Source organism: Morus notabilis, unplaced genomic scaffold, assembly GCF_000414095.1.
Source record: "Morus notabilis unplaced genomic scaffold, ASM41409v2 Scaffold837, whole genome shotgun sequence".
Taxonomy (NCBI): Eukaryota; Viridiplantae; Streptophyta; class Magnoliopsida; order Rosales; family Moraceae; genus Morus; species Morus notabilis.
In genome coordinates, this window is record NW_010362771.1 from 239,028 (window position 1) to 260,040 (window position 21,013).

Below are 21,013 nucleotides of genomic sequence, written 5' to 3' on the forward strand. Positions count from 1 at the left end.
AACATATATGTCATGGTTCCTTATTTCGACAGGATACAACTATCTAATTTACTATTTTTAGATACTTTTTCAGACCTATTGCCGATAAAATTTGTATCCATTTTTCATGATATTATGCATGGATTAGATGGTGACTTTATTTTTTCTAAACTATTAAAAAGTCCATTCAACGAGCTTCACAATTTGGAACCAGATCGGACCGCACACTCTCACTTTTCATATATAATACACACATACATACATATATACATATTTTTCCAATCATGCTAAAAAATCATTTTCAAACTTCTAAGAAAAAAAAACTATAAAAAGTTAATACAGAAATACAGAGAATTCCATATATTACCCATGGGTATTGGCTATTATTACATTACTTATACACACACGGAAGCGAAATTAGTCCAAAATCACAGCACAAAATTTCAACAAAGAAAAAAAAAGGAAAAAGAAAAAAAAAAAAAAAAAAAGAGAAAGGAAAAAGACACCGACAGGACTAACCAACTTCGAAAATTGAAAGCCTCTAAGACGCGCCCCCACACACGAACGCACCACGCAGTTACTCTCTCTCTCTCTCTCTCTCTCTCATCTGTAAAGAAAAGAATTCAATTCCTTTTCAGAGAGAGAAAGAAAGATCAACAGAGAGTTTACCATCACCTCCACTTGGCGATCTCATACACGGAGTTACAGCCTTACGGGCGTTTCGAGTACAGACGCCCGATTCTCCTCTCGCCACGCCATTTCCCAAACTCCTCCGGTTTTTTTTTTTTTTTTTTTTTGAATTTTCTCGAGAAACAAACACTAACGCTCAATCCAATCGAATCGAATCGATTCAATTAATTGACATCTCGGTGGACGATTTTTTGTTTGAACTTTGTTGTTGTATGTGTGTGTGGCGTTGGAGGTGCTTTCATGATTTGATTTAGTTGGAGGTTTTCGTTTGATTGATACTTAAGATCTTCGCGAGCAAGCAAATTAGTGAAATCGCTTGCTTTAGAGGTTTTGGAAGTTGTTGTTTGGCGGCCAAGAAAGTTTTCAGCGTTCTGTAGCTTTCGGAGGTGTCTGTTTTTACTTTTCTTTGTTCTTTTTGCGGAGAGGTGTATTTATAGATTGAGAATCTTTGGATAATCCCGAGGTTTTCTATTGTTCGAGAGGGAAATTTTCAGGTTTTGTGTGTTGAGAATCAGTAAATATGGTTAGCGGGACTTTGTTCCACTGTAGAAAGAATTCATGGCCGCCCGAGGAGTATCTTAGCAAGACAGCCTTGCACTCGGTAATCTCTCTATCTCTCTTGTTTTTTCGTTTATTTCGGTTGTTTGTGTTTGGTTGCTGAGAAAATTTTGATAAATGATAAAATAAGGAACTTTGGGAAAGATTCGATGTCGTTTTGGACTTTGCTTAAACGGAATCAACAAATTGATTAGTCTTGCGCAATTTCCATGGTTGTAGTGAATCATACAGTAAGATTGGATAGGATCATAGGAAGTTTGTTTTTAAGGAAGTCAAAATCTGGTCAATTTACATTTGTTCTTGGATTTCTATGAGACTTTAATTTAAATTCACTTTATCAAAAATCCGTTACGGATAGAATTATGATAATCTATCAAATATTATATCGTTTTACTGAAGCCTTTGGCGTTCTAGATATTGCTTCCCCAGTTGGAGCATAGTCTATTAAAAATCATGAAATTATATGTTTTCTAAAATTGGCTGCGTTAAAGTGATTTCTTGGCATTAAAAATAATTCTGGAAAGCTTAATCTTATGTTGGTTATGATATTTGCATTCCATCTGCTTGGTATCATTTCACCATGTCACTGTGTCGTGTAAAGAATATCGCATTTGGCTCTAGTATTTTTTTTTCTTTTTTTGGTCTTTATTCTTTGTCGATGAAAGCTAATTCCGTTTTCTTTCATTTTGTTTTTGACCTTTATGTTTGCATTTACCTCTGCCAATTATTGGCATACAAGTTTGCTTGGTTGTTGATTAGTGTATCACTTATTTTAAAACCAAAGTTGAAACTTAACCTGTCTAGTACGTTATTGAATTAGGAAATGGAATAGTTTCTTTGATTTATAATCAAATTTTTGTCAAAGCCATAGTCAAAAATTTTTGTCCCCAATTGGTTGTCGTATTTGATTTATGATCGAATCTCTACTGCATTCTTTGTCCCGCTTCTTCTTTCTTTATTTTTTGAGGTAAGTTGATCCGCTTAAGGAACTTTCAATGAAAAGGTGTAGGTGTGTGTGTGTCTATATATATATACTGTTTTATTACTTTATGCAGTTTGATTTTGATAGTGCTGCTCCACCAAAACAAGCTTGGCGGAGGAGGTTAAACAGCCATGCTAATATTCTTAAAGAATTTAGTATAACATTTAAAGAAGCAATAAAGATGGTAAGTAAGTCTTTTTTCAACATGCGCTGTGTGTTTCTGAGGATAACTCAAGTCCTGTAGATTTTCATATTGGTAGCTTTCTTTTCCCCTTTTCACTTAGTGACTTTCTTCCTGATTATCTTCTAACGGGTCTGGTGTAGGTTCGGTTAGGTATACGCTTATGGTCATATGTTAGAGAAGAAGCCTCTCATGGAAGGGTATTTTTAAACCTACTTTTATTTGTTTTCCTTTGCCAAGGGTATTTTACATGACATTGTGACTGCAACCCTTGGTTGAAATTATTTTTTACGCTTAGGAGTATGTAAATTAGTCGCAGGATTCGTATCTTTGCAGAAAGCACCTATTGATCCTTTCACACGTGAAAGTTGCAAGCCATCTGCATCTCAAGGAGTTCCACTTGGTGGCATGGGGTATGTGGTATACCGAGTTTGTGGCTTTAAGTTTTTAGTGTTGAATATCCTTAAACAGTCTGATGCTTCTTCCAGGCAATGGCAAATTGTTCCTGGTTCACGTGAAGGCTCTCCTGTCATGGCCAATCAATTTTCTGTAAAGTCCCCCCTTCTTCTTTAATTGATTTGTATGCAAGTCTTAATTTTGGTTTTTTGACAACCATGACTTGGCATTATCTAAAATGTGTAAATATCATGGTTATCTATATGTTTCTCAACACAAGTTTTGAAATCTTACATGTAGTTCACAGGTTTTCTAGATGGTTTTTAATCTTCAGTAAAACTGCTTTTTATATAAATGCAAATGGGCACTTTTGGAGCCGAAAGAATGCATGCATATTAATCTCAATTCTTATTTAAGTATAAAACTTGTAGGGATTCTATTTATTCTTGCTTAAGTTGAACTTCTCCATGGGTTTTTCCTTCTTTTTTTTTCAAATGGATATAACATTTCTTTTCTGACCTTATGTATTGCTTATAAAAGTGGTTGAAAGAATGTGGTAACATACGGTGTGCGTTTGTAATGTATATGCATTTATATATATGTCTTAAGATGTATGCTTAGCACTGTGGTTGCACCTGTGGCATCTGAAATGGATGGAATGGCAGGTTTCTGATCAGAAGAGTACCTTGCTTCTACTTAGAAGAAGTGGATACATATAATTTACCAGTTATCTATTTATAAGAAGCATGCATGTTGTCCTATGTCTTGAACCATTCACTTCTCAAATTTTTAGTTTATTTTGTGGAACTTCAGATTTTCATACAAAGAGATGGAGGACATAAGAATTACGCATCCGTTTTGGCTCCTGGTCAACATGAAGGATTAGGGTAAGAAATTAAATATTTTGCACATCAATAATTCTGGGAATTAGAAAGGTAAAGGAGATTCCTACCATGCGTCGTTCAAATTACGGTTTTAGTATTGTGAAATAATAATAATTTATGGATGCTTCTTAATATTGGCCACAACTTAAAAAGTAAAAACAAAGCAAGGTTCCACATGGCATGATCATTTTTTATTCTTTTGGCATCAAAGGTGTCTGCGAAGTCTCCCATGTTTGGGTGTGGATTTCATAATGAAGGGGTGAGCTTTGGGTGATCTTGATTGGGTGGGCATTTGTGGTATGTTTTATGTTCTGTGGTTGTCATGGGGAGAGGTCAGGATTCTTTAGGGGAGAATTTCTGGATGCACCAATGTGATATGTAACTTTAGGTGGTCATAAGGCAGATTCTTGAATTATTTTTTACCCCGGGTAGACTTTTTGGCTTGAGTAGGGGCAACAATGCCCAAGAAGATGCGTGTGAGGAAGTTGGTTTCTTACTACGTACTTAGACTGATTTGATTGGGATTATTGGGCAAAGGTTGGAAAAAAAAAAAAAGACGCTTTAAGTTTGACACATTTGTGAACATGATGTAACACAAGGCAAGATGTGTACCCAAGTGTTTTGAACCCTTCCCCTATAAAATTGATTTTATCATAAACAATAATTGCATTATTTTTAACCATGTTTTACCGGAGTATTTGGTTTTCTTATTACATAGCGAGAAGCAATTCATTTGTTTCAGGAGGTTTTTTTTTTATTTTTTATTTTTTTTTATCTAGCCATGAAAAAAATCTCGGTGCTGGCTAGAATATTTGTTTCAGGATTAAATCCATATCACGTATGACCTTGATTCTGGCTCACAAGATTGTTGAGAAGGAAGTCTATAAATTTAGTATTATTCAGCAAAGCAAGAAAAGAATAATATTGCATTTTGGATTTCTTATTTAATATGTAGTTATTCCAGATGGTAAAAGGGTGAATGAGGGAAATAGCAGAAATGGAGGGGGTAGTTAATATTTATAGCAGATATTAATTTTAAGTTAGTAAATGTCACAAAACTCTCTATTCTCCCACTCTCTCTCTCCTCCCCTCTCTCTGATCTCTCTTGGGTACCCTCCCTCCCTCTCTCACGGCCTTTCTCTCCTCGCTCTCTCACGGCCTTTCTCTCCTCGCTCTCTCACGGCCTTTCTCTCATTCATTCATGGAGATCAGTTTTGCTCTCTCAAATCTCATCCTCTATAGCCCAGCCACGGCAAGCTTCGATGCTCCTTGCAGATCTTTGCGAAGTCCTGCGACGGAGGCACCGTTTGCAGAAGTCATTCCCCAGTCACGATTGCAACGGAGGCACCGTTTGCAGAAGTCATTCCCCAGTCACGATCAGAGAAAAGCGCAAGGAAGGAGAGAGAGTAACACGTGGAAGGAGAGAGAGATTTCATGTTTTTGAATTTGCCTCCTCTTTCTCTCTCTTGCCCCTGTGATCGGCGATCTGTGCGATCTCCAACCTGCAGACGCCAACGGTGTTGTGGTAAATGATTCATTTACGTTATAAATGCTTCATTTACCAATATACAAAATTCTTATTCAAGTTGGTAAATAGAGGATTTATGTGGTAAATGATGGGTTTATCAGTCAAACAAAGGTTTTGATGTTATAAGCAACAAGTTACTTTCTTGTAAATTGAAAATTTACATGGTAAATTGTCGGTTTACATTGTTAAATCATTATTTATGAAAATACAAAAATTGAATTTGTATGGTAAATGAAGAATTTACTAGGTAAATGCAACATTTACAACATTCACTCTCTCTCCTCTCTCTCCTCTCTCTCATTCTTTCTTATCACCACTGACAAACTCTCATCCTCTCTCTCTCATCATCACTGAAACTCCTTAGATTTGGTACACCATATATTAAAATTTTAAAATATGCTATAAATTTTTATTCATCTGCTATTTACTAAGAACTAGAACTATTATGCTATTTACTACTGGAAGTTTGGGAAATCTGCTATTTACTACAGCAAATTTCATGGTAAAATTGTTGCTTTAGTATGCTTTTGTTGTTCTTACAGGAAAGTAAGTGATCAGGGCATATCTTCTTGGGGTTGGAATCTTAGCGGACAGCATTCCACATATCATGCTCTATTTCCAAGGGCGTGGACCATATATGATGGTATGGACATGCTTTATTCTGACTGTTTGGAAAAGTATTCCCTTTCCCTTTAAGTCCTTTTTAAAATTATATATGTTGGTTTATACTTTAGGTGAACCGGACCCAGAACTGAAAATATCTTGTCGGCAAATATCTCCATTCATACCACATAATTACAAAGAAAGCAGTCTTCCTACTGCTGTTTTTGTTTATACGGTATGTTTAATCATCATATACTCTTAAATGCAGCTCAAACGATATCCTTTTTCTTGTAAAAGAAATTGGACATGGCAAACAAACAATATATTTCTACGTGCGAATCTTCTGTAACGTGTAAATGCAAACGTAGCTGCCTAAGTAGAGAAGTAGATCTTCTCTTGATTGCCCGCACTACTTGAGTCTGGTTTTACATGGTATTGAGTCCTTATTTTGGCACGCTGAAAAGTGAAAATAAGTTTCCTGCTTTTTAGTGACGGTTATGAATCTAAGTTGGAATATTTCGCATCTCCTTTTTCCATCCTCTGAAATGAATTTGATTTTTATTCTTTTTTTATTATTTTATCAATATGGTTTTGTGTTTGATTATTTTATTGAATCCTGTTTGTTGATATTAGGACATGAACTACAGTATGAGATTTTTGAATGTTCCTTATGTGACTTTATGTTTGTTGTAGTTGGTTAACACAGGGAAGGAAAGGGCAAAAGTCAGTCTTCTCTTTACATGGGCGGTAAGATTATCTCCCTTGATATAGCAGAGTTACGCCTCACTACTCCTAACAAATAAAATGTCTGGATCATTAAATTTCAAATTATCATTATTTGTTTTGTCCAGAACACAATTGGGGGAATCTCACACTTGTCTGGAGATCATGTGAATGAACCATTTATGTAAGTTAATTCTGCTCTTCTACACTTTCTGCGGTTCTTTAGAAAGTAGTTATAGTGTTAAGCACTTTGGCTAACTTCATCTTTTCATTTGATAGTGGCGAGGATGGAGTCTCTGGAGTTCTTTTACATCACAAGCAAGTTTTCAAACCTTACTAGCTATATTTGACGGTTGGTTTGCAGATTTCTCTTGGTCAGTCCAATGAAATAATTGGTGAAGACGTCTCATGATGTTCTTTTCAATTTGGAGGCATAACCGACCCCAAATCAAAGGGAAAGAATAAAAACATGATTGTCGTGTTTGGAGTTGTTCTTGTTTTTGTTTTTCATGTTTTTCGAGAAAGAAAAAATGAAAACGATTCCAAAACGGCGTTTGGCACAGTTAAAGACAAAAATGGAAATGAAAACGATTTTTTAGTTTAGTGTAAAATGAGAGAGAAATGAAAAACGACTTTTAGTCATTTTTCATTTTTTGTTTTCGTTTTCTCCTCTCTTGAGCAGAGAGAAAGAAAGAGAGACATTAATAGGTTTTTTTATACTGAAAACAATCTCTTGATAAAACTACCAAACGCATTTTCAAAAATGATTTTTGTCTAAAGATTGAAAACGTTTTCATTTCTATTTTCATACAAAAGATAAAATCATTTTGGAACGAGTTCTAAACGCACCCGATATTTCTATACTAGCGGTTATTAGAAACTTTACAAGGTTGTTATTTAGACATATTAAAGAAATGGCATTATGAACAATGTCCATAACAAAACAAAGAGAGCAGCAAACTTGAATACTTAAAGAGTTAACGAAAAGGGATCACCAAGCTCTAAGAAATTAGGCATTGGGATGCTAACATGCATAGTGTTTATAGCTTATTATGTTTTTATGCTAACCAAAATCCACAATTTACTCATTTCACGTGTTTGGATAGTTTATTATTTGTCCAAAATAAATAATAAAGGAGGATAATTTGTATCTTGAAAGAATTTCTTTACAGCCAGCTGTTATTTGTTATCTTGGGTGCTTGATTTTAGGTATCTACCAACATAAAGCTTATTAGAGGTTTCTATTAATGTTTCCAATCCAACACATCCATATGACCATCATAAAACCTCTCATTGAGAAACCTTGTTTTGATGGAAATGAAATGAAAAATGACTTGAGATATTGTTCATTTTTAATTTGGCAAAGAGGCATTTTTTGTTTTGCCCCCTATATTGCCTTTTGCTTCTATTGCAGTGTTGTAGTTGACAAGTGGATAAAAAATAACCCCCATTCACTTCTTATACAGTACAATATTTGTATGTTTCCAATTTGTATGAAAAGATTTATTTTTATTAAAAACTTGATGCAAAAAGTAGAACTTATTAGGCCGTTTCTACAGAACTCTAGCTTTTCTCTTTTTTTTTTTTTTAGAATTTGACGTTCACTTTTTATTTTTATAAAAAAATTTACATTGGTTGATGCAGCTGATGATATCAACGTGTGCATTTATTTCAAGATTTCTTCATGATTAGGAAAACTTATTAGTTGCCACTGCTATGTATTATATTTTTACCTATGAAAGAAAATAAAGATAATTCACACTTCATAGAAAAATCTCCAGTGAGTTGGAATTTGTGAGGCAGTTCATGTTCCTTGCTGCGTTAGTCTGCTGCTTGTTTATTCTTCCCCATTCTACATGGTTGGATTCGAGTGTTATTTGTTGCTAACTAATGTGCCCCAGTGAAGGAATATCCTATTAGTTAATGATCAACCAAAGTTGCGACCTTTTTTCTGTAATTTTGATCCCTTTCTTTTATTGGGTCGCAGGATTTTTTTCCCTTTTTTTTCTTACAATTGAAATGATGATAGGAAGTACCTATTCCCCTTTTCGTAGCATTATTATAAACAACACTGATGTGTTATTCAGTTTTTTTTTTTTTTTTTTTTTTTTTTTTTTTTTTTTTTTTTCAGAAGATTAATTTTTTTTTTTCTGTATTTCTCATAATTTATTATTCGTAGTACTTTCTGTAATTCATGTTGCTATAAGCTTTTTTTGCAAGATCTTTAGATTTTATTACTTTCAGTACTTGAAGTTGGTATTTACGGACAGTATTTTAGTTTTCTGAGGACCATGTCTATGGTGCAGGAGTGCGAAAGGAAACCCTCCTGTTACTTTTGCAATAGGTGCATGTGAAACACAAAATGTGAATGTAACAGTTTTGCCATGTTTTGGCTTATCTGAAGGAAGTATCCCTACTGCAAAGGAAATGTGGAACACAATGGTTAAGGTAGTCATATTCTCATATATGATACTTTCAGTGGGGTAAACTTGTATATCAAATTTTGTGTAGGCACTTATGTGAGATTTGTTTATCTTATACAAATTTGTGATGGTAGCTTCCTTACACTTTCTAATGGGTTTCTGGTCATTTACATTGACATTTTTTAATGTGATGGTAGTTAGTTTAATTCCAAGATATTTCATATCTTCCTTTCAGACTTGTTGATATGTAACTATGCTGAGTTGAATTTTGTTTTCTTGTGCATTGCTATCTGAAGGACGGACAATTTGCTCAGGAGAACTTCAATTCTGGACCAGGCGTGCCTTCATCGCCTGGAGAGACACTCTGTGCGGCAGTTTCGGCTTCTGCATGGGTTGAGCCTCATGGGAAGTGTACTATCACATTTGGTCTAGCATGGTCATCTCCCAAAGTAAAATTTTCGAAAGGAAGTTCATATCATAGGTAAATACATAGTGTATCTTTCGATTTGTTGTTTCCTTGTTTATTTGAGGTTGGCAAGTGTCAAAAAGTATGCTCAACGAATTATAGAAAATGGGCGAAAAGGATGGACATTGGTTGTTAGCAGTGTCAGTCATCAATAAGGTTATATTTCTGCCCTTTTCAGATACCATAATGACCCTACAACAACAACAACAACAACAAGCCTTAATCCCAACTTAGTTGGAGTCGGCTATATGGATTTTACTTTTCCACGCAGTTCTGTTCGAAATTAGACTTTCCTGAAGACCTAGATCTAGAATGTTATTCCTAACTACTTCGGTCCACGTAATTCTTAGTCTATCCCTCCTTCTCCTAGTATTAGGTATAAGAATGTCCTCCCAAGCACGAATTGGTGCTTCTAGCGGTCTACGTTGGATATGCCCGTACTACCTCAAGCGGCTTTCGCGCACCTTATCTTCTATTGGTACTACACATACTTTACTACAAATAACTTCATTCCTTATGCGATCCATTCTCGTATGGCCACTCATCCATTTTAACATACGCATTTCTACCACACTCATCTTACATATATGTTGTCTCTTAATAGCCCAACATTCACTGCCATATAACATAGCTAGGAGGATTGCAGTCTTATAGAACTTTCTTTTTAACTTGATAGGCATCTTGCCATCACATAAAACTCCCGTAGTATTCTTCCACTTAACCCACCCTGCCTTAATCCTATGTTGAATATCCTCTTCTATATCTCCTTCGTACTGCACTATAGACCCAAGGTACCTAAACTTCCTAGAAGTCCCAATCTCCACACCATCTAAAGAAATTTCATCACTCTAGTTACTTGAGTTACTAAACGTACAATGCATGTATTCAGTTTTCGTCCTACTTAACTTAAATCCCTTCATCTCGAGAGTCTGTCTCCACAGTTCTAACTTACGATTAACTCTTTCCTTATGTTCATCAACTAAAACTATATCGTCCGCAAAAAGCATACACCAAGGAACTCTATCTTGGATTTCTCTTGTCAGCTCATCCATCACAATGGTGAAAAGATAAGGACTAAGAGCATATCCTTGATGAAGGCCGATCCAAATGAGGAACTCTGTCGTGTAGCCTCCAGCAGTTCTCACACGCGTGACCACCCCATCGTATGTGTCCTTAATTACCTTGATATACTTCACATGCACTCCTCTCTTTTCTACCACCCACCATAAAACTTTCCTCGGTACCCCATCATGTCTTTTCTAAATCTATAAAGACCATTTGTAGGTCTGTCTTGACTTCTCTGTACCTTTCTATCAACATCCTAAGAAGAAAAATGGCCCTAAAGCGCCCTAAAATATTTTACGAGACGAATGATGCCTATAATTTTTAGTTGATTTGTTTAGTGTGCTAATGTATTGCATGTTTCGGTAATTGTTTTGAGTTTGTTATGTTGTTGCAGGAGGTACACAAAGTTTTACGGTACTTCTGAATTAGCGGCTAAAGACTTGGTTCATGATGCCCTAACAAGTATGTATCTTTGATTAATACACCTTAATTTCTGTTGAAGCCTAGAGGTTTTATAAATGTCTATACTCATAACTTAAAAACCAAAATTACACTTTTTCTTTTTTAAGTTTCATGTGTTCAAGTCACCTTAAACTATGTTTTGAACCCAATTACATCTCGAAAAACAGATTACAAGCGGTGGGAAGAAGAGATTGAAGAGTGGCAGAGTCCCATTCTTAATGACGAGAGGCTACCAGAATGGTATTTTTCATTCAGCTATTTAAACCTTTCTATCAACAATTATTAATGTCATTGCTAAATAAGCCTTAAAGCTTAAGTGTTGCTCTTGTTCATTTGACATTTTGTGACATTGATATTTAAGGACTTTGAGACTGTTATCTGGTACTTTAAAGCTTGCTCTGATGAGGATGATGCATTCTTACAAATATTCAATAGCGTGTAGGGCAAAGAGGACAGATATTTCTGCCATTTTATTGATTTTGGTTAAAGATCATCTATTTCATTGTTGCTTATGGGGCATCTGTAGACTTTGTTGAATATTTCCTTGTGGCATGTCTATTCGGTAAATATCTTTAACTGTGTCTATAGAAGATATCTTTCTGTTATGCCCTCTCAAGCTTAACATGGATGATGTATTAATTCCGTCTATTATTGCATTGTCAAATGTTTCATCCACTTTTGGACTTTAGAATTAGCCACCCTTATCTTTTCCTTAACATTATTGGAAGCGTTTGGTTCTGCCACCAAAGTTAACACCCATATTATCTAGATAAGTTCAAAATACCACTTCAGTTTTTTTTCAAGTTGCTTATACCTTTATACTGTAGTGAGTTAATTCGGAGACTTTTTTGTGATCTAGTACATCTAGTTTTTCTCGTCTGTCGTGGTGTTTGTTTGTTTGTTTGTTTGTTTTCTTTTTCTTTTTCTTTTTCTTTTTCCTTTCCTTTTTCTTTTTCTTTTTCTTTTGGGTGCCATGTTGTGTATAATGTGAGCCTTTTGACATTTGCAGGTACAAGTTTACATTGTTTAACGAGCTCTACTTTTTGGTAGCTGGTGGAACAGTTTGGATTGGTACTCATTTACAGTCTTGACATATTTCAATAATAAAACACCTGTCACTGGAAATTTAGTGGCATTGGCACCAGATGCGGACTTTTATAATTTTTGTTTCTCATTTTGTCTTGATGCTATGATATCATCTTACCTTGTACTGTAAAGGTAAGCAGCAACATTGATTATAATGCTCTAATATTGGACAGATTCTTCGTCATCGGCTACAAACACGAGAAATAATCAGCAGCAATTAACAGAAGTTGATAGAGGAGACATAAAGACTACTAATTCTGAAGGAACCTGCAGACTAAATACAGATAACAAGCATGCTGCAGCTGATAGGTGTTATAGTACTGCAGCTAATTTTGGTTTGGAAGGGGATAGTAAAGAACTATATACATGCAACAATGAAGATGAAGATGTTGGAAGGTTCCTCTACTTGGAAGGCGTGGAATATATCATGTGGTGCACATATGATGTGCACTTCTATGCATCATTTGCACTTCTTGAGTTGTTTCCCAAAATTGAACTTAGTATTCAAAGGGACTTTGCAAAAGCTATCTTATCTGAAGATGGAAGAAAAGTAAAGTTCCTGGCAGAGGGAAATTGGGGGATTCGTAAGGTTAGAGGTGCTGTCCCTCATGATCTGGGAACACACGATCCATGGACTGAAATGAATGGATATAATATTCATGATACAAGTAAATGGAAGGATCTGAACCCAAAGTTTGTTCTTCAAGCGTATAGAGACTTTGCTGCAACCGGGGATATATCTTTTGGAGTTGATGTATGGCCTTCTGTTCGCGCTGCAATGGAATACATGGAACAATTTGACAGGGACAATGATGGTCTAATTGAGAATGATGGTTTTCCAGATCAAACATATGATACTTGGACTGTTCATGGTGTGAGTGCTTACTGCGGCTGCTTGTGGCTCGCTGCACTTCAGGCTGCAGCTGCAATGGCCCTTCAACTGGGTGACAATGATTTTGCTGAATGGTGCAAGACCAAATTTTTGAAGGCCAAACCAGTATTTGAAGAAAAGTTGTGGAATGGTTCTTATTTTAACTATGACAGCGGGTCGAGTAGTAACAGTAAGTCTATACAAGCAGATCAACTAGCTGGGCAGTGGTATACAGCATCCTCAGGTTTGCCTTCACTATTTGATGATTTGGAAATCAAAAGTTCTCTCCAGAAGATTTATGATTTCAACGTAATGAAAGTCAGAGGAGGCAGAATGGGTGCTGTAAATGGTATGCATCCCAATGGAAGGGTTGATGAGACGTGTATGCAGTCGCGTGAAATATGGGCTGGTGTCACCTACGGTGTGGCAGCTACAATGATCCTTTCAGGAATGGAGGAACAAGCATTCACTGCAGCTGAAGGAATTTTTGTTGCAGGTTGGTCAGAAGAGGGTTATGGGTAAGTACTAAGTACCATATGTACTTTAGTTATTTGTAGTTCTTTCCCGTGGTTAAGCTTAAGCTTACTTAATCCTCTCGTTTTTATATTATGGTGTGCTTATACATTAAAAATGGAGATACATACATTTAGGAATGGTGCTAACTGGCTTCATTTTAAAATGGAAAAGAAAAACACGCTGCCAATATGCAAACTGAAAAATTGTACTACAAATCTGTTTTATTATTGATAATTAGCTTGATAGTACAATCAAGTAAACAATGGAAGGGCTTGCCAAGATTTTAGGCTGAAAGATTCATTAGAATAGATGGGAAAGGAGTCATTTGATTGCCGGGGCTTGGATGTTGAGAATTGAGAGATGCAAGTGGTGCAAACACACGAGGTGAAGATAAAAAAAGTTGACAGGATGCTGAAGGTCGGAACTATACGAGGGGCTGAGGGGCAGGAGCGTTAAAGGCGTTGCAGGTCTTTATATTTCAGTGTTCAGCATGTATAGAAAACTATGCTGCTCAGAAATGAATAAACCTTTTATTAAAAGTGATCACTCTTTGTATAAAATTAATCTAAGCGACTCTAAAGCTAAGCTGACACCAGTTTGGCATGGATTAGCTGTGCTAGTTGGTTTATTTTGTCTTCTTGGTCTCTGCGGACAGTTCACAGCTTTGGACAAAGGACTTAGGATTTTTATAGGATTTTCCTTGATCAATTATGCTATTCCTTTGAATTTGCAGTTCAAAATGTATTGTGTCTCCGTACTTGTTTTAAGCGTGTCAGGTGAGAGCAAGCTTTTCATTTGAATATTTTAGAAATTATTCAACACCTTTTCAACCACAGCAAACCATGCTTTTCTTGGTTAGGTGTCACATTTTGTTACCAAATACTGATTTGTACGGTAAGAGCTGTTGTTGCCAAAAGTCTTGAGCTTTCAGCTTACCCAAATTTGTAGGCCTTTATATGTTAATTGACTTCTCAGACTTTTATTGTGCATGGATTCTCCACTTGATTCAGATGTGTTCATCAGCCGACTTAAAATTTCTGTTTCTTGATACTACAGGTACTGGTTCCAGACTCCGGAGGGATGGACCATCGACGGGCACTTCCGCTCGCTTATCTATATGAGGCCTCTTGCAATATGGGGAATGCAATGGGCGTTATCCATGCCCAAGGCAATCCTTGAGGCCCCTAAGATAAATGTAATGGACAGAATCCAGTTATCTCCTGCTAGTTTAAGAACACCTCACCCTCGCGATGAATTGGGTGTTAAAAAGATTGCAACAAAAGCAAAGTGCTTAGGGCATTCTGTCTTCCATTGTTCCTGTTGATTGTATGTTGTAAGTTTATAATGATCTTGTAAAGACATGTTTTATGCCTTTCTTCGATTTCCTCGAACCTTCTTGCAGTGGTAGCAAAAAACTGGAGGAGTTTCTGAGGAAGTCGTCTAGAAAGTGGGCAATAAAAGACGGGGTGGCAACTGGGTAGCTAATTCACTTGCATGATGTTGTAGATTAGTCTGTTATTTCAAATTTTTTGTGCAACTATTCTTTAAAAGTATCCATAAAACTGATATTTAAGTGCTTCTATCTGAGAACCATGATCTGTGTACTATAAGATGCTAAAGAAGATTATCTAAGCCTCATAAGGAATAATATTATGTCTAAGATAAAGTAAAAGTATTTAATTGTCATGATTTTTAATTCACGTGATAAGATGTTTTAATTTATGTAGTATTTTAATTGACATGTTATAATGTTATTAGAGGGATATGAACGAAGACAGGGACATGAAAGAGCCTCCACCTCTTGGCAGTAGAAAAACTGTCGTTCATGGTCGCCGGAAAACCGGAATCAATAGAGAACCACTATTCTTATCTCATGCTTCAAAATGGCTAGATTGAGTGTTTTGATCTTGTTTATTGTGTTAAGATCAATTAATTTTTAGCAAATGGTATGAGAGCTCTTTATAGACTTGAGAGGGATGCGTGTTTTTAAAACACTTAATTGGTAAGCCTTTAGTGGATCTATTAACATATTTGTATGCGTGTTTTTTTAATAACAATAATTATAGAACTAAGGGAATATAAGGAGTGGATTCCTCGATAGAGGTTTCAGCAAAAGGAAAATGGGAAAATAGAATCCAAATGGGTCCCAAGGCCTAGTGTAGAATATATTTGTTATGATTGACCTTACCTGACTCATTTCCATCACTAATTTGGCATTTTAATTTCTAAGAACTTCAAAATCCAAAGGTGGACACCATCATCTCTCAGCTTACCTTTATTTACTCCTTATCATTTTTAATTGAAAGCATTTAAGATGTGTGGTCCTCGCAACAACTTCTAGTTTGTGCCTTGGTTGTCTTCTTAAAGTAATAATGGGTAGATAGTGGACATCTTTTCTTCTTCGTGTATTGTACATTGTACACTCTCACTGTTTTATGGTCCAAAACTTACAAGAATTGAGAATAACGATATATATCTTCACTCGCACCAATTGATGTATCGAATTTTGATCATGTAATTGACGAGACACCTTTTATAAAGAGAAATAGTAGAAAATAGGTCAATATGAAAAGCTTAAAAAAGTATATAGGTCAATTTTTAGTTATAGAAATTAATAAGTCATAACTTGTCAAGTTATAGTTCATAACCAGATAAGTTATGGACAAACTTGTCAAGTTATGGTTCATAACCAGATAAGTTATAGGCAAAACAGTGAATAACTTGTCAAGTTATGGTTCATAACCAGACAAGTTATGGACGAAAACAGTAATTTAGCCTATTTATTAACTTATGTAAACTATTTGTCTATTAATTTTAATTCATCTCAAGTCTTGGCCTATTTCCCTCTTTCTCCCTTTTATATATAAATTTAATAGTTATGGTTTCAATGGTTATCTAAATGTTTATTTATCGGTGGATATTATTATTTTAATTGTGTGATATTGATCAGAATGTTATAATAAAATAGATAGTTGACTTAAAAAAATATAATAGTTAATGAGATTAGATTCTTATCACATTATATCATCAATATCTATATTTAGTTTGTAAATACAGATAAAAACGAAAATTATTAAAAGCTTATTCTTTTGTTTTTTGTAAGGGACTCGTCCAAATTTAATATATTAGAGTAAAGTAAATACAAATCATATGAAGAAAGAAAGTTGGTAGCATGAGCCCTAATTAAGTTTCCCGTTTGGATAAAAAGCTTTTTTTAGCTGTGTTGGGAAAATTTGTCTAAATCTAAGCAAATAATAGAGAACGAAAAAGAACGAATGAAAAACAAAAACACAAAATCACACCAAAAATTTTATACAAGTTCACCAATTTAACTTACGTCATGTTTCTGCCACCGCAAATTTTACTAACTGATAAAAAAACTCATTATAGAAAAAAAAACACTCAATTTCACTTTATATTTTTTCACGTCAAAAGATGTTTTTTAGCCTCACACTCTAATTTCCTCTCAGAAGATTTGTAATAAATAAATCTCTTAATATTAGATATTTATAAAGTACAAAAAAAGGTCCAAAAAAACCCTTAAAAAACCATCAAAACCACCGCTGATTTGACCTGGCTGTGCCCACCAATTTCTTCCTCTCTTTCCTTGCTATTCCTTGCTTCCAAGCCTGATTAGGCCCCACAATCTTCAACAAGCTGAATGACAAAAGTGAACTCATGTAGGCGAACATTATTATTTGGTAAGTGATTAACGCCCAAAAGTAATGTTTATAAGTGATCAATTGTAGCACAGAAGGGTGATCGTATTCACAGAGAGATAACAAAATAAACAAGAAAAATTAGCAAAATAAGAGCATTAGAGAAAAATAAATAACAAGAAAATTAATAAAAAAGAAGAGTTTTTAAGATTCTGTTGCAAATAAAAAGGATAGAAGATTTGTGTGAAAGAAATTCAGTAGTAAAAACGGTAAGGTGTTGAGAATCTTTAATGTTTCGTTCACCAATTCAAGTTTTGATTCACAAAATAAAAGGATCGAATAAATTAAATCTCTATGTTGACTCCGAAAATATTATCATTACAAGTTATCCAAAATCGACAATATATCAATTTGACAATATTGCAGTAAAAGACAATTTGTAAAATAGTTTGAATAATAAAACAATGCGTGACAGAATTACATAAGAAAAGCGTGACTAAACTTATATAAAAATTAGCACACAATATTTTGAAAAGTAAAAGAAAGATAGATGAGATTTAATTCATTCAGATATTAAACTTTACAGCACAAGAAATCAAAGGTCCGAATTGGGTCACTAACAAAAGTTCATCTCTAACCTCACCAAGAGAACTCTAGCCTAGCTTGCAAAACATTCTCACAAGTTCTAGAGAGAAAATATGAGACTGACAGCAAGACGACAGAAAATTGAATATTTAAAACTTTACAAAAACCTTAGGCTAACCCCTCTATTTATAGTGTTCAGATGTTACCTGTCAAATAAGGAAACAAATAATAAAAATAGGAAATTACAAATGAAAAGGAAATAAAATAAAATTACACATAAATTAAGAGAAATCATATATATGATTTGGGAAAGAAATCTGGTAATTTACTCTGATTTTTGGGGAAGAAATTCGGATTCAGCACCAAGGGGACACGTGTCGAAGCTTGGTTGGATGAAGGGAATAGAGTTGCCACGTGTTGTGTGCGGAGTGGAGCTGGCGTTGGTCAGAGCAGAGGACAAGGTTGACAGTTGGCGCGCATTCACTGGGAAGACGGGCTGGCATCGCAGGTGTGGGACCCACGTGGAGGAAAGCTTTGGACGCGCGCTGATGGCTGCGTGGAAGGAACGCACACATTGCGAGATGGGCGTGCTGGTAACGCGCAAGGCGCGAGACGACGCGAAAGGAAGGCACGGGCTGAATGGTGGGGTCCACTCGTCTTGGCTCGGCTTGGCAGCTTAGTTGGCTAACACAGCTCTTCTCTCTTTTTGGCTTGTGAGACTCGGCTTAGTGGCTTAAATTAGTTGAAATTTATATCTTTTTGTGTAGCTCTTCACACTGCTTTTCATTTATAAATAATTAAGTAAAAATTAGACAAATTCTAATTAAAAATATTATGAATAAAAATAATAGAATTGTTTAATTAAAATTTAAATATTTTAATATTCAAAAATAATATTTGGGGTCATGCACTTATCAGTAAGCATGCTAAGTCCCAACTCGCATTGCAGTTTGTGTTATTTGCGTTTGCCACACAAAAGCCGTCGTTTTTAGTCTACAATAAAATTTCGTATTTCAAATAAAATACCTAATAGGATCACTATTTGTGAGATACGTTTTTAGTTAGGGCTTAAAAAAAAAAACCCTGTAAACGTTGCCACAACTTACAACTTGTTTTCAACTTTCCAAAATGCAAACGTTTATTACTTTTTTTTTTTTTTGGGTAATAAATGTGTTTAACATAGCCACGCAAAAGCTGTCGTCTATGCTAGTGTTCAATTCAGATTTTGCAAATGAAGATCGCATGGCCGTTTGGTAACATTTTTAAAATGATATTTTTAGTACAAAAATAAAATTAAGATTGTTTTAAAAATTATTCTAAGATTAATTTAAAATTATGTTTAGTTAATTTTATAAGAGATTGTTTTAAGTATAATAAAAAAATGAAATCGTATTTAATTATAATTATTAATTAATATATTATAATATTATTAATAAATACTATAAAATAAAAATAAAAAAGAAAAAATAATTTTTAACTATTTTCTAATTTTTTCATAAAAATAAATTTTATTGATTTTTATTTTTAAAATATTTATTAAACAAACACAATTTACAAACTATTTTCATTTTTATATCTTAAAAAATATATAAAAACGTTTTTAAAAATAATCTAAAATTAATTCTAAGTGCAATCCATATTTCCATTTTTTTTGTTGTCAAAATGTGACAACAAAAATGGAAATTTCAAAATTTCAAGATACGTGTTTGAAGATGCAAATGGGCGATGTTTTCAGTACGGAAGAACTCATATTTGACTTTTCTTCTTTTAGCTGCTTTTACTTGCCGTATGCAATTTGTCGTTTGTACACCTTTGTTCTTTGTTTGTTTATTCTTCTTTGTGCATTCAAATAACTAAGGCTTATTCATTTGTATTTAAACTTAAAAAAATTTTAAACTCAAATTATAATTTTATTTAAATTTATATTCTTGTAAAATTTAAATTTAAACTTAAATTTGAAGTTTAAATTTGAGTTTAAATTTTTTCTTCAACTCAAGTTTATAAACTCAAATTTAAGTTAATAAATAATATTTATTATTAAAAACATCACATAACTTTTTTATTTTAATTCTGATTGAGATGATTTTTTTCTATGCGTTCACAATGAAAAGATGAATAAAACCATATCCATATATCATATTAAAATTTTTCATCACTATTGAGTTTTTATTAAAATATTATTTAAATATAAATTCAAGTTTTGACCCACTTAAATACAAATTAAAATAGATTTTCAATTCAAACCATAACTCAAAATGTGCACATCTAAACACAAACTCAAATTAAAATCTCAACTCAAACCATACTCAAGTCACCCTAATTTAAAAAATACAAATAAATAAACCCTTAATCATATCTCAAAAATCTTACTTATGAAATTATAACATGTAGTAGCCAATTTATTTTATTTTGTGACTTCGCTTGATGCCAAAATTCAGCCAAAGAAAACAAAGAAAAACAGAAAAAAGACTGGAATTTACGTCCAACTAATTATTGTCTGAATCTTTTAGTTCTAATAATTTCGAATCATAATTAGTTTATGGGTTTAGAATTATGATTTAAAATTATTTTTAATTTATGTGTATTTTTATGAAAAAAATATTATAACGAGTCACAAATTATAATGTGAACCGAATTTTTATTCTAAAAGCAGGTAAACATCGTGATTAACGAATCAACGGCACATTATCTTCCTTAAATGTTTTATTTTACTAACTAATCACATCACCCATACGTGATTAACGAATCAACGGCACATTATCTTCCTTAAATGTTTTATTTTACTAACTAATCACATCACCCATACGTGATTAACGAATCAACGGCACATTATCTTCCTTAAATGTTTTATTTTACTAACTAATCACATCACCCATACGTGATTATTATACGTTATACAGCTAGAAAAACGTTTCATTAATAGAAAGACTAAAATGAGAAAACTTCAGTCCTTCTGGGGTAATTTTGTGTAAAAGACTGCTATCGCCGTCCACCACCCCAGCGACGGTTTCCCTGTCTATTGTCGCGTCCTCGCCGGAAAGCCGGTTAGCCCACACTCATCTCCGATCCTGCAACGTTGCCATTCTCCACCCCGCGAAGCTTCCGTTCATCTAACACTATGATTGCCCTTTGAAGCCCAGATCTGGTTTAAACTTGGAAGACAAGAGCGAGAGAGAGAGAGAGAGAAGGGAGATCTGATTTGGTGGAGGAAATAGCTTGAGAAATATCAGTTATGGTGGCTGGCTTGGCAATGTCGTGTTCTTTTTTTTTTCCCCCAAATTAATTAAGAGTATTATTTATTTTTGTAATGTTATGTTTTTATCAATATTTTTTTCACAATATTTAGAAAAAAAATA

The 21,013-nt window shown here is 34.2% G+C and overlaps 1 protein-coding gene across 1 annotated transcript; it reads left to right on the top strand.

Annotated features, from left to right (window-relative positions):
• Positions 1 to 523: 523 nt before the first annotated feature.
• On the top strand, positions 524 to 14,908 carry LOC21393381 (non-lysosomal glucosylceramidase). The gene is made up of 17 exons (XM_024168659.1): positions 524 to 1,270; positions 2,283 to 2,393; positions 2,534 to 2,590; positions 2,727 to 2,939; positions 3,600 to 3,673; positions 5,741 to 5,841; positions 5,933 to 6,036; positions 6,495 to 6,548; positions 6,653 to 6,708; positions 6,804 to 6,842; positions 8,831 to 8,972; positions 9,244 to 9,428; positions 10,873 to 10,940; positions 11,108 to 11,180; positions 11,950 to 12,011; positions 12,200 to 13,415; positions 14,470 to 14,908. Exons 1-17 carry the CDS (start codon positions 1,190 to 1,192, stop codon positions 14,735 to 14,737), a joined length of 2,904 nt encoding a protein of 967 aa, XP_024024427.1. The 5' UTR covers positions 524 to 1,189; the 3' UTR covers positions 14,738 to 14,908.
• The last annotated feature ends 6,105 nt before the right edge of the window (positions 14,909 to 21,013 follow it).